The sequence below is a fragment of the Phyllostomus discolor genome, chromosome X (assembly GCF_004126475.2).
Source record: "Phyllostomus discolor isolate MPI-MPIP mPhyDis1 chromosome X, mPhyDis1.pri.v3, whole genome shotgun sequence".
Taxonomy (NCBI): Eukaryota; Metazoa; Chordata; class Mammalia; order Chiroptera; family Phyllostomidae; genus Phyllostomus; species Phyllostomus discolor.
Window position 1 is genome coordinate 104,086,060 of NC_050198.1, and position 14,614 is coordinate 104,100,673.

The 14,614-nt window shown below is 39.1% G+C and overlaps 1 protein-coding gene across 2 annotated transcripts in view; it reads left to right on the forward strand.

Moving 5' to 3' along the window:
• The first annotated feature begins 1,944 nt into the window (after positions 1–1,944).
• Positions 1,945–14,614, forward strand: part of DACH2 (dachshund family transcription factor 2) — a 448,371-nt gene continuing 435,701 nt past the window's right edge. For both annotated transcript variants that reach the window (XM_036016277.1, XM_036016278.1), the window contains exon 1: positions 1,945–2,648. In XM_036016277.1, the coding sequence (XP_035872170.1) occupies positions 2,134–2,648 (515 nt within the window). In that variant the 5' untranslated portion in view covers positions 1,945–2,133. The remainder of the gene's footprint in view (positions 2,649–14,614) is intronic.

Sequence of the window (14,614 nt, forward strand, 5' to 3'; positions counted from 1 at the left end):
ATGGATTTGATAATGTGAGCACAGCAGTGAGTATACTGTTTTTTTAAATACAATTAGAGTAATTTTGACAAAGAAACAATGTTTTCCTTTAAAGTCAAACTTATTCACCTGGAAATTACAATCACAATAATTTAAAGGAAGTAAGTCACTTCAACACACAGCCTAATGGTCATTTCTGTCAGAACACCTGTTGAACACAATTTGGGATTTATCTTTTAAAAACTGGTAAATACAAACATTTCTGTCAGAGCTGTTCTGTTTTGAAAACCTCTACTTTTGGTTGAAGTTTTTCTTGTGTCTGTTATGTCTTCTCAATTGTCCCTTTTTGCTCCTTCTTATTATCTTCCCTCAGTAGTATCAAACTAGCAAAAATGATTAATGCCTTTTAAAATTGTGTGTGTGTGTGTGTGTGTATGACTGTATGCATTGCGGTCTTTTATGTTAGTCACTTAGCATTCTATTCCAAAAGCAACTATCATCACAAGTTCTTAGTATTTGTCTCCACACAGCTAAAATTTGCAACAGTATGAAGGGACTCAAAGGGTAGTTCTTACTATTTGGTTAATGAAATGATAAAAGGAGAAAACACGTTGAAGAGAGAGGCAGAAAACCCCAATTTAGAACACTTCTGTCTTGAACTTATATATTAAGGGAGAAAAAGGAACCCCCCCCCCAACTCCTCCTCTTCAATTCTGCTAAGTACAAGAAGAGCTGAATAAAATTAGTAACTTTCTAAAATTATTTATGTTCTGGAAGGATATTGGGGAAGCTATATCATTGGTAGTGTCTTGTAAGGAAAAGAAGCATGGATTTCACTTTCTGAATAACAGCGTCCAGAGGAGAGGGGCACAGGAAAGCAATTAACGTGATTGCAGAGAATCAGATGTTTGACAAGGAGTCTTAAAACAACTTGGCTACAGTGCCCTAACCACCATTTGGCATGTGGAAAAGACCATCCATGCCTTTTCCCTGAAGTGTACCTTACCTAGACATTTTGCTTATTATCAGCTCTTGTCGTGCGTTTAGGCACTTGACAAGCGAGAGGAATCCTGAGCTCAGGACACGGATCTCTAATCCCCTTCAAAGCCCATAGACGGAGGGAAGAAAAGGTAACATTAAAGAGCGCAAATGCTCGCTCTCTGTCCTAGTCTGTAATGACTGTCCTACGTTATAAAGGAACTTTTCCTATCAATTCCAGCTTGGGCATGGGAATACTGTACTTAAGGGACGGTGACACAAAGCGCAGTCTTGCAGGACAGTGGCAGAAGTGCTGTAAGATGAGGCTTTCGTTTGTCACTCACAAACCAAGCCTCCCTGCCCGCTTTCCCAAGTGTTCGCAGGCTCCAGGAGCGAAATGAATGCCAGCGCGTAGGAGCGTTAGCCACCTGCAACCCTGCTTTTAGTGCGATCTTGCACGCTGGTTCCTCTGTGCGCGGGGTCTGGGAGAACGGAACCCCAGAAAAGAAGGGACGAGCGGATTATTTCTAAAGTCCCTGGAGTTTTTCTCCTGGAAGGTGGGCCAAGCCATCTCAACTCCCGCGTTTGGGAATTCAGTGGAAATGGGGTTTCCACTTCCCTTTCCTAGGTTGAACTCGCGGGCAGGGTGGCGCGGGGTTGCAGAGAGACACCGGCCAGGCGCGGAGGGGAGGGGTTTGCAGCCCAGACTCCTTGGGGAGTTCTGCAAGATAACGGCATCATCTGGCCAGACTGCTCAGCCCGAACCCCAAGCACCACACCGCCCCCTTAGAAGGCTCCAGCCCCATTCACCCGCCAACCCTCCGGGGCCTCAGGTAGCTGGGAGGCCGGCCAGGGAGTCTCCGCCTTCTGGCGAGCGGCAGCCACTCGGCGCGCTCGGGAGCCGAGGAGCTGAAGTCTATTGGCTGAGACGCGCTGTCAGTCTCGGGAGGGGGTGTGGCGGGGGCGGGGTCGCGGATCGCGGCGAGTAGGGGCTGCTCGCTGCTGGCTGCGGGTGGTGGTGGGTGAGTTTGAGCGTGAGCGTGAGCCCCGCTGCTGCAGACTTGCGAACACTTGTGCGCGAGCGATTGCGCGCCCGAGAGAGAAGGAGCGTGAAGGAGCCCGCGCGAGGGGACCTAGAGGACACAGGGCGCCCGGGGACCTACGATTTGAGACTGAATGACCATGGCTGTCTCCGCACCTCCGGTGATCTCTGCAACTTCCAGTGGCGCCGGCGTCCCGGGGGGCCTATTTCGAGCCGATCCCCTGTATTCGACTCCCGGAGAGCCTCCTCGTCTCACCCCCAATATAATGAACAGTTTCCTGGCCAGTAACCACAGCGGCGGCGCCGGGGGTGGCGGGGTCGGCGGTGGCAGCGGAGGCAGCGGCAACACAAATACCAACGAGTGCAGGATGGTCGACATGCACGGGGTGAAGGTGGCTTCGTTCCTGATGGACGGCCAGGAGCTGATCTGCCTGCCGCAAGTCTTTGATCTCTTCCTCAAGCACCTGGTGGGGGGCTTGCACACAGTGTACACCAAGCTGAAGAGGCTGGACATATCCCCAGTGGTGTGTACTGTCGAGCAGGTCCGGATCCTCCGCGGGCTGGGGGCCATCCAGCCCGGGGTGAACCGCTGTAAACTCATCACCAGGAAGGACTTTGAAACTTTGTTCACCGATTGCACCAACGCCAGGTAAGATACTTGTTTCTCGGCTCGCTCTTTCCCCCCTGCCCTCTTCTGCATGTCGCATCACCATCACGCAACTTTGTCTGTAGGGAATGAGTCTTGACTAGCTTGCCTCTACTCTTCGCGCTGTAAGTCTTTGGGGCTCAGAGAGGACCAGAGGGACTCATTAATTAATTGTCCGTCCCTTCTGGTCCGCCTCAGTGTCATCAGGGCTTGGGTCTAAGAAAGTCCCGCACAAACTTTAGTTTGCGGTCCTCTGTCGAAACTTTCCAGCCTTTCGCCCATATCTTGCATGGCTTTTTGGCTGCTTGTGGTTGTTGATTTCTCTACTTGGTTTTCTTTTCTGCTCTTTTGTGGCCATACGGGTCGGAGAGGTTTTATCCTGCACAGGGACACCAAGGGCTTTCTGGGCCAGAGGGCTGGCTGAGCTGTAGACCAGGCTCCTAAGCTGGCAAGCCAGAACACAGCATTTGGGGGATGCAGAGGGTCAGAAGTCTAGAATCCATCCCAGAGGGGGATTCGTTTCCCATTCTGAGTGTTTGTTGTGACAGTGCCTGGAGTGTGTGGTGGTGGTGGTGGTGGTGTGTGTGTGTGTGTGTGTGTGTGTGACAGAGAGAGAGAGAGAGAAAGAGAGAGAGAGAGAGAGAGAGGGAATAAGGCAGGGACAGAGGGATGGGAGAGAGAGGAGAGAGAGAGAGAGAGAGAGAGAGAATGAGCGCTCATGCAAAGCTCCAGGAAAATCCATGAATGCTCTTTAAAACAAACAGATAACAACACAGATACCCCGACAGCCACAGATGCCACTTTCCTGGAATCGTCCCTTTCGGGGCATCTGTAAAGGGCAAGGTGGGGTATGATACACTGGGGCTGGGACCGAGTTGGGCTGTGGGATAGAACTTGGCAGGTTTTCCAGAGAGGATGCTTTCCGCTCTCACCCCAGGCAAACAGTCGGAAGGACCCTATTTCCCTAAAGAGAGGATTCCTTACATGATGCTGGCCAGCTTCTCTGGTTGTAAGTGTACCTCCTTCATGTCCCAGCTTAGAAGTATCTTACAGAGCAAATGTCTGTGTATGTGTACAAGCAAATTGTATTCAATGTTTCTGAGTTTAGGAAAAGAAAGGAAAGAAAACTATATTCAAGGTGATTTGATTTCTAACGACCCAGGAATTAGTCATTTTAGTCTTTATTCCACCTCTAGTCTGCTAATATGTGTTAGCCAAGTGCACATTTGGCAGGTGTGATTAGCATGCAAACCAAGAAATCATCGTCCCCAGGTTCAAGGAGGCAAAGGATTTTGTTGGAATGATCAAACCAGCACTACTGTTGGTCATTTTCAGACAATTTCTCTAGAGGTAGACTTTGTCACAACACAGCTAAATCATGAGGTGTCTGGGTTTAGGTCCTCCAACTACCCCAGCTGTCACATTGCTTGTAAAATACAAATGAGTCCTGTAGCTGAAGTGCACCGACACCTTGCAGGCAAACTGTTGCTGACGGCTGGGATAAGATAATGCTCTGGAACTTACAAGGAAAGCTTCTGTGTTTCCTTTTTCCTTTGAGCGCTGTTCTCCCAATTAAATGGAGACCTGTCCGTAGGAGAACTCGCACCTGATGCGTAACTGGAGCTCCCAAACCTGGTTTACTAGATCGGATTTTCTTCAGTAAATCCCTCAATAAAATAAGTAAGTCCATGTTGTAAGAGTAGAAAGGACATTTTCTTGTGACCACCAAGCATTTGACTAACACACACATTCAGAGGGTTATCAATCAGGGACTTCACGTGAGGGCCATCTGATTCATTTGTTGCCATTGGGAAGACTGGCATTTACACAATTGCAGATACGAAAACCTATCTGCTCTCACTCCCTATCTCTCTTTACCCCTCCCCCTCCCCCTGCTTTCCCTCTTCTCCCTCTCTTACAAACACCCAGTACCTAAAGTCAAAGGCTTATTACTCATAGGAAATTCTTCCTACCTTATAATCAACTTTCGCATCCTTGGACATGATTTTCATTTTAAAAGCAGTAGATTAGTATCCTAATGTGATTTTGATGCTTCTATAAATAGAAACTTTTCTTTAATTAATTTTATTAGGGCTGTTTACTGAAGGGAAAAAATGATGAATTACTCTGTATCCAGCGGCAGGTGTTCTTATACTGTTTTGGGGTCTTGTTATATGATGTGTTTTTAGGTTGTTATTTTCATTCAATACATTCTATTTATTCATTATCACACCATTTACAATGCCAACTTTTTTGGCTGAAATTACTTTTCTGTATATGCATAAAGGTTATAGAGAAATACTGCAAATGTAGAAAGAAATGTATCAGGTTTGATGCACGTGCCTCATATTGCATATTTTATTTATTACATGTATTTTATATAATTGTGTTATGTGTTGTAGTATATCATTGTAAAAACTTATGATATATATTCTGTGAATGCAATCCATGAATGAAGATGAGAAAAACTAGAAACACAGCTATATTGCAATTTCTAGATAGCTAAGAAAACCCCACAATTTCTGTGAGAATTCTAATTAATGGTAAAATAACATTACCAAATTTTATTCATGCAAAAGGCTCTCATACCCATGTTGTTAAAACTACCATGATAATGTGTACCTTCAATTATTCCCAACACCTGAGTGATTTAAACTGTGAATTTAGTATTTAGATCAACATTATTTCTATGACCTTCCTATTCAATGAAAAGAAAAGACAGGTGAGGGATGTAAACAGGAATAAGGCTCAAGAAAAACAGAATAAGGTAGATAAGGCATGAAGCCAGTAAGAGGTAAGAGAAGTAGGACATGAGGAGAATGATGCCCGGAGAGTGAGCCAAAGATGGGCCAGAAGAGCTCATAGAGATGCCCAAAGGAGATGAGCGAGATGTAGCAATGGACACTTGGCCAGAGAGGATTGTCATCTAGGACTCTTGACTTCTTAGCACTTCTAGATAAAAGGTGGAGAAAGTGCAAGGAAGAAGTACACATTCAGTGAGTGGAAACTCTTACAGACTATTCTGGTTTAAAAGAGAGATTCCTCTTCATCTACCGATGGATACATTTCCATAATGCATTTTTTAAAAATTATTTTATTGTTCAAGTACAGTTGTTTGCATTTATGGTCCATAATGTATTGTTGAATGGAAGGCCTCTTTGGAATTGTGTCATTGGCCATTTTCTTTTTGTATATAATAAACATTTCTTCCCTTCTTTGTCAGATAACTGGGGAAGAGTACAAGTCTTGACTTTTAGGATATTTCAACGTGAAATGCTCCCTATACTACTCCAAAACACATAAAATGGACCATTTTCAGTTTGGTAATTGACAAGGACTTTAACATATTGGCGTTAAGTGGCATTTTGATTTGGCTCAGGGCACGTTTTATTAATGAAGAAAGATACATGAGTAAGTACATACACATGATTGTTGTTTTGATAGTACTCACAGTCACAACAAGAACTCTATCAGTGCCTTATAGTAACTATTTTGTTATTAGATAGTGGTCAAAATATTCAAAGTTGTCTTCCCAGAAAAAAAGTTGGAAAATAATACCGGCCTCAGATACTAGAGAATAGCAAGGCTAAAACTCTTGACTATTTATTGATCTATTAAATAAGACAAATTTTACACCATTGCAATTCCAACAGGCTATACAGTGTTTTTCCTTGATGCCCTTTAATTTCTACAAGTAATTGCAGAGAGATGATGTTGAGGATTATTAAGAAAATGATGATAGAAAAGATCTAAAACAAATGAGAAAGGTGTTCCCTTGTTTTCGATCTTTGTTTTTTGCAGATAAAGCACTGTGATTATTTTGTATTTCTCCTATAAGAGAACTTGGAGTTTTTAATATGAGAAGGAGAGCCCGCAGATTCAGAAAGTATATGTCTAAACGTCTCTTATGCAATGCATCCCTTACTCAATTCTCTAAAGTTTATTGTAGCAGTAAGATTGTAAATTAAAAACTGGTATTCAGTGAAAAATCAGCCAACACATTTTAGTGTTATCTCTTTTTATCTACCTTTTATCTATATAAAAGTACCATTGTCTGATTTCATGGTTGGCATTTAACTGTATTTGCAGACCAACTCATTAAATGTTACTTGGTGATTTACATATAGCTAAATGGATGCTTGAAGTAACAAGAATGTATGATTCAGGAAATGTTTTCACTGATCTGGAGACATGATTCAACATATATTCAAATGAATAAAATTCAGTTTTTTAAATTACAATTTTAAGCAGTCTAATTGTGATTAGTTGTTATTTTGACTATGTGAACAGAAAATAAATGGACTTCCATGGTAGAAAACCTGCATGGGAATTACAAAGACTTTTCCAACAAGCTAAAACTGCCTTAAAATACCAGAAATATGATTATTGTAAGCACTCCATGAGTTTGGTTTTGCATTCACACTTGATGACTACAGTTCATAATCCACACAGAATAACATCATTTACTTTGAAAATGTTTGTTTTCATTCATAGTAAAGGTAAGCAAAATTCAATTTTAAGGAGTCTTCATCACTTCCTGGGGCTAATAGTTTGTATGACATGTTCAGAAATGATAAAATGGTTTTATGAATTAATCTGGGCAGCAAATAGAGACATTTTATTTCATAGGATAATGAGGGTTAGTCATATTGTCTACTAAGAGCTGTCCCATAGTCAACAGTGCTCTGTCTTTTATTAGAAGAGTGATATCAAGATTATAATAGAAGCAATCTAGCCATGTGCCAGTGCACGGAACTTCCATGTGTACATTTATTTTAAGTGTACACTTCTACGTCATCGACAATCTTGGTTTATCTAAACACTTTATCTGGATTTCATATCTGTCCCAACCTCTCATATATTACATTCAAGAAATGATGCATGATATGATGGAGGATATCTGTGGATACTTATGTATGATATCACCCTCCATGTACAGTACATGCATGCCAATAAATAATTAGGAAATGAGAGTCTTCAGACATTCACGTTTTTTCACACAGGAAATCTCTAATACCTGTAGAAAACGACAAGTCTGCATGGGTGATGCTTTCTTAAGTAAACTTTCTGTCTTCATGAAATCTCTAGATGTTTTAAAAGTGCCTCTGGTGGGCAAATATAATTGTGAGAAACCCTAATCATAAAATATTAGATTTCAGTTGGCAATCTGATCTCCAGTGGCACTTGAATCTGATGCATCTAAGGACACACATGATTTAGGTTTATCCACTCCGTATATTTCAAATCTGTATTAAAACTGCCCCAATTGACCCAAACTGGAAATACTCCGGTTTTGAAGAAAGGACATCAAACCTCCCCACAAAGGAAAAACAATTCAGTATTAATGATATTCGTGTTGCATATTCAAAAGGTCTTGCTAGCATTTTCCCCCTCTTTCCCTTCCCTTTCACCAGCTCAACCTGCAAAACTCTTCACTGTCACTTCAGATCACACAATTCTAAAAAGATAAAACAACGTTTAAACACATTTGCTTTGGAAGGGAAATTGAGCATTTGCACCCAATAAGCCTGATTGTGGAACTGCATGCAAATTGTGTTTTGATTTATCTCTTTTACACTTTTTTCCATTTGAATTGATCTTGCATTAATTTCACCAAGCGGCTCTGTGAGGCTGCAGATGTTGCCTTGTGTTTAATAAATCAATGAGACAGATCTGAATGAATCACTTCAGATGGATTCTCTGCTCGGTTTGATGTCTAGATGTTATTCTTAGCTTGTTATCATGACAGATGCATTAATGTTCCATTTGCCAGCAATGTCAAAGAGATTGAAGCTTTTAAAGTGGCGGCATCCCTTTTTCCATTTTCTGCCGTAACAACTACATTTATTTTTTATTTGGAAATCGGAGAAAAACACCAAACCCATCATAAGTGTATCCATGAGAAAGGGTCTTAATTTTCATGCTATATGAACTATTCCAAAATGGTGGAAATCAATATGGTGAAACCTAAATATAGTGTAGTTGCTTCATAGTGCCTACATATTAATATTTAATCATAGGAAGAAAAATGAGAATAAGTACTATATGATTGGGACACATTGAACGTGTCACTATAAATAGAATAATGCTGTATCCAAATTGGTTACTGAAGGGTGTTAGTTTTTAAATCCTTACTAATAAGCTTCTTGTTGGATTAATGCAGCTGCAATATACTCTTACCAAGGGATTTAGAACTCCTTCAGGATTTAATATTTCTTTTTAGTAGGAAGGGGAGAGCCTGTTAGTTTTGTATACATCTTTTCCTGACTTTGTAACGCTGAAAATCTTGGAGAAGTTTATTCCATTTTTGTTGTTTCACTTATTTATATCCTGGGTAACTATTTGTAAACCATAAAGAAATTAGTAACAATGAATGTTGCTTTTATAATTGAATTTCTTAGACTGTAGAAAAGCATACACTCAAAAAGGAACTTTGTGATAACTCTAGTGAAATCTATTACCTACCTGCATTAAATATCATAAGTCCTATACTTTATTTCGTGTCATCCAGGGTTTCTGTATCTTGGTTTTAGGACTAGAATGATTCTGTCAATTGTGAAATATTTTGAACTTAATGTTATAGGTCTTACAACTTTTTAGATAAAGTCTGATATTTGAAAACAGAAATTTTAAAAGGAAGATGAAATTTTTCTCTAGTTCAGCTTCCTCAGGGATGCATGTTTTTAAACGTCAGCTTTTAGAGTTCCTCTTTGCAGGCCTTTCGGTTATTCTTTCATTATAATTTTATTGTTACCTTTATTAAAATAGGAAAACAAGAAACACTATTAATGGATACTGTTGAGGTCTCAGATTCTTCAGGAAGTTTTTTATCTGTAGAGTTAGGCTAACTGGGAAGCTTAGGGTGTATCCTATGCAGTATAGTTTAAAGGGAAGTTTATGATGAACTTCAATAAAGTTATAGAAGAGTTAATTTTTGTTCACGTTTTGCTTAAAGCACGGGAATGGCTTCGTAGTGATATCTTGCCACAGCCTTCTTTACAGCTAAGTTTATGTATTAGAACTGGCAAAATTATTGTATTCCATTGAGAATGTAAATATAAGATACAATACACATTGTTTTCTGCAAAACTGAATTTAATGTAACTAAAGAGCAAATTGACATTTATCACTACCTAAATGATATTCTTAAAAAAAAACTGAATCTGTTACATAAATCAAAACCTCCAATTTGTAATAATAATTTCTGAGGATTAATTTTTAACTTCTAATATTTTAGTATATGTTCTAATATTATGAATAAGGATTAAGAAATGAAACAAGTCTACTGCCATAGAATGATACTCAGTTATTTAGGTCTATACTACTAGATAACAGCACTAACCCTGGTGACAGGTGACTTCTGTCCATCTTTCAAAGAGTAAATCCATGTTTATTCAAAATGAGTCAGTAAGAAAGGGGTTTTCCTCTCTTCTGTCTATAACCTGTGAATAGAAAAACATATACCTAAGTTTAATGATTAATATTTTTTTCCTGGATAATATCAAGACCCATCCAATTGCAACATGAATTTGCATGAATTATCCTACCCACCCATTTAGAGGAATAACTTAGTCTTTTCAAGTGTAATTAATTCTTAAAAGTAAAATTAACTTTCATCTAGAACCCTTGCATTGAAACTTCTCGTACGCATGTACCATTTTGACCCATTGCAATTATTTAGTTTATTAGAGAAAATTGTGGCATAAACTTTGTAATTACACTACTGGAAAATGTGTAATACAGGAAAGTTTCAAAATAATGAACCATGGTGTTTTTATTGCTATATAACCAGCCTTTTTATTTTTTAACAAGTTGACTCCTTAATAGCGTGTAATGTAGTGTATATATTAAGGTACAAAACATTCAATTGCAATTGTGTCCAATGATCTTGTCAGGTTGCTGGCAAGTGCTAGCTGGTAACAGCATTTAGGCTACATTTAGTCTGTCTTCTATTCATGCGATGGGTTAAAAAGAAAAAGTAATATTGATCTGCCTCCGGATTAAAGTTTGAAATGGGCAACAGCCTGAACACAAAAGGCTTTTTTTTTTTATGATTTCTCAGCTTGCCATTGATCTCCTAGTTTTATTGCATTCATTATTTATTAAAAGAATTTGCAAGCTAAACATAACGTTAAGCTAGTTTGCACACAGGGACCGCACTTAGGAAATTGAATGGAAATTGCATTAGAGATGAACATCTGTGCTATTTTTCCACTCCTGTGTTTATGGGTTTGTATAAAAGGTGTATTGGATTAACAGTTACAACCATTATAGCTTACAGCAATATGCGAGATTCTGAGCTCTCAGTTATTTGTCTAAAAAGCATTGTAATATCATCACAAACACTGTTTCTATACAATTATTTTACCATTATATTTATTAAGGCATTATCTACATCGTGTAGCAATTGTGAGATATTCTACTATATTTGAAGTAAACACATTAAAACATACTTAGTTATCATAAGGTTATACTATCTCTTAATGGCTTTAGTACTAGGGTACATGAGTGCCATTTACATGGTACCTATTTTAAGGATGCTGAGTTTAATGCCATATTAAGGTGCACCAAATCTATGGAAATGATATAAAAACTTTCATGTGACCATTCATAAAAAGCTATTTTATATGTATGTATTAGACCCGGTTCTTCTGAAAATATAATGGACATACAGTCACTGAAGGCTTGCTCTATTTGATACTACAGACAGTAGGGTGGAATGCTTTATAATATGGTTCTGCTCTTGAATTCAGTCCAAGAAAGTTTAGTTACAAAAACTCAAAAATGCCCTGGCTGGTGTGGCTCAGGGGATTGAGCACCAGCCTGCAAAACCAAAGGGTCTCTGGTTCGATTACCAGTCAGGGCACATACCTGGGTTGAGGGACAGGTCCTGCCAGTGGGAGGGAGTGTGAGAGGCAACCACACATTGATGTTTCTTTCCCTCTCTTTCTTCCTCCCTTCTCCACTGTCTAAAAATAAAATAAATAAAAAATCTTAAAAAAAAACCCTCAAAAGGGACTTACCTAAACCAGTTCTCCAAAGGACATAAGTTAGGTCCCGGTGAATGTCTTTAATCTGCAGACATTTAGAAAACTCACTGTATCCATTTAGTTATTGAAATTTAAGTGAAAGAGCCCTGGCTGGTATAGCTCAGTGGATTGAGCACCGGCTGCAAACCAAAGCATTGCAGGTTCAATTCCCAGTCAGGGCACATGCCTGGGTTGCAGGCCACATCCCCAGTGGGGGCCACGTGAGAGGCAACCACACATTGATGTTTCTGTCTCTCTCTCTCCCTCCTTCCCACTCTAAAAATAAATAAATAAAATCGTTAAAAAAGGAAATTTAAGTGAAAGAAAATGAATCTCTTCACAATTATTTTGATCTCTTATGGTTACATTTGTCCATGGGGTGTGTGTGTGTGTGTGTGTGTGTGTTTGTGTGTGTGTGTAGAGTGTACCATGTTATGCTGGGCAATGCTTTAGGTGCTCTAAATAGAGTGAATAAAACAGTCTCTTCTCTCATGCAGTTTACATTCTAGGACCATGCTGTCTTCAGCTTATTGAATATAAGCCATATATCTGTCCTATAATATTATTTAAATGTGACATCTTTGAGATTATATATCTTTGGCATATTCATTGTTGAATAACCTTTAAATTTTCTTTCTCATATCTGCTGCATGTATTATATCAGCAAACACTGCAGTTTTTGTTCTCATTTTTAGAGTTTGTTGAAAGGTTCAGCAAAACACAGAGTTGTTGAGATATAAAAGAAAATATTTTAGTTTTATGAATGTAGAGAATTACTCACTTTATAAACAAAATACACATCAAGGTGATATTGGAATTAAACAGGTATTTCCACGTAAGAATAGCTGTAATGAATTCACTTCAGTGTCTTTTCTCTGACAAATGTTTGTTGCAAGGGATATGAGTCCTTAAACATTTACAAAACTAGTCATTCTATGAAACATAGTAAAATGTGCAACCGTGGATTAAGAAACATGTTTTTTTTTCATGAAAAGTTCGCTTTAATTTGTGTTAGAGTTTTAAACAGGTCCTCAAGCTTAGAGTCTGAATTTGCTTTGCGTGTCATCCTATATAATATGATATGCCAGAACTTAAAACAGAGATGAGAAAAAGTGATTTGTTTTTATTTGTTCAGAATACATTGACCCTTTCATGTATTATATTTAAACGGAAATAACTTTGGAGAGCAAGATTACTTGCAGACATGTATAATTAAACATTTCATGTTAATGTTAGGCTTGCTGCTTTGAAAATAGCCTGTGATCGGTTAAACTTCTAAATTTATTTTGTAAAAAGATTTATGAGTACCCTCTAGGTTTTTTTTTAAAGATTTTATTTATTTATTTTTAGGGAGGGAAGGGAGGGAGGGAGGGAGAGAGAGAGAGAGAGAGAGAGAGAGAGAGACATCAATGTGCGGTTGCTGGGGGTTCTGGCCTGCAACCCAGGCATGTACCCTGGCTGGGAATCGAACCTGGGACACTTTGGTTCCCAGCCCGCGCTCAATCCACTAAGCTACGCCAGCCAGGCCCTCTAGGTTTTTATTTGAGGAAGACAAAAGTAGAGTTTATTCATAGAAAAAATTTCCTGCACAGTACATTTCATACAGAGTATACAAGTTTAAGGTCTCATCTTATAATCCAATTGGAATATTCAGTTTGAATTCTGCACATATAATGCACACATATATGCAATTATATTTGTCCCTTCATTTGAACAAATATTTAATATGTACAAGGCAAATTGTCCAGGGGAAAGTAGCGATCCTAATAACTATCCAGATTCTTATTTGTCTCATCTCCAGATTACCTAGGTAGTTGTTAACGTGGTTAACTGTCAGCTAACCCACATTAACGCAAGAAATGGCAAGTGATGTATACAATTCAGAATTGTGGAAAATTAAAATAACATGAATTTGGCTTTATAGTACTTTATAAAATGTTTATGGCGTACTTACCTGTCTAAATATATTTTGCTTATTCTACTATGAAATCATATTTACATTTTATGAGCATTCACTGGTGGAGAGCAGAAATAGCCCAGAAACATGCTAACGTTGTATTAAATCTGAAATTAAATGCTTCATGTAGAAAATATCCGAAGTGAATAAAGGAACAGCAGGTGTAGCGTTTATACGACATAGATAGTAGTGGTGTACTGGATGACGTTGGTTATAATGAGTAACTCAATTAGGATTTTGTTTGAATTTATTTTTCCATCATCTGTGGAGAGGTTTAGGTCCTTAATGGGTACATTAGTCATCATATCTATTAGCAGATCAAAACCCAGCAAACTGCATAAGGCCAGTTGTTGACTTCACCACACTTTCCTGAAGAACCATCTTCCGCAAGCTAAACATTTGTTAATACCAGAGGAATTGTGGCTTTTGGCTTAAAACACATCGGTGAGTATAGCACTAGATCAGATTTTCATGAAGTATTTCTTTTTTTTTTAAGATTTTATTTATTTATTTGAAGGGAGGGAGAGAGAGAGAAACATCAATGTGCAGTTGCTGGGGGTCATGGCCTGCAACCCAGGCATGTACCCTGACTGGGAATCGAACCTGGGACACTTTGGTTCCCAGCCCGCGCTCAATCCACTGAGCTCCGCCAGCCAGGGCTTTCATGAAGTATTTCTAATCTATAATGGTAACAGTGAATGGTTTTCAAGTTGCAGTTTGAAAAATGGAACATTATATTCTTTTTAAAAAAGATTTTATTTATTTATTTTTAGAGAGGGAAGGGAGGGAGAGAGAGAGAGAGAGAGAAACATCAATGTGTGGTTGCTGGGGGTTCTGGCCTACAACCCAGGAATGTACCCTGGCTGGGAATCGAACCTGGGACACTTTGGTTCCCAGCCCGCGCTCAATCCACTGAGCTATGCCAGCCAGGGCTATATTCTTTTTAAAAAAGTTTAGTTTCTTGATTGTTTTGATTCTTGTCT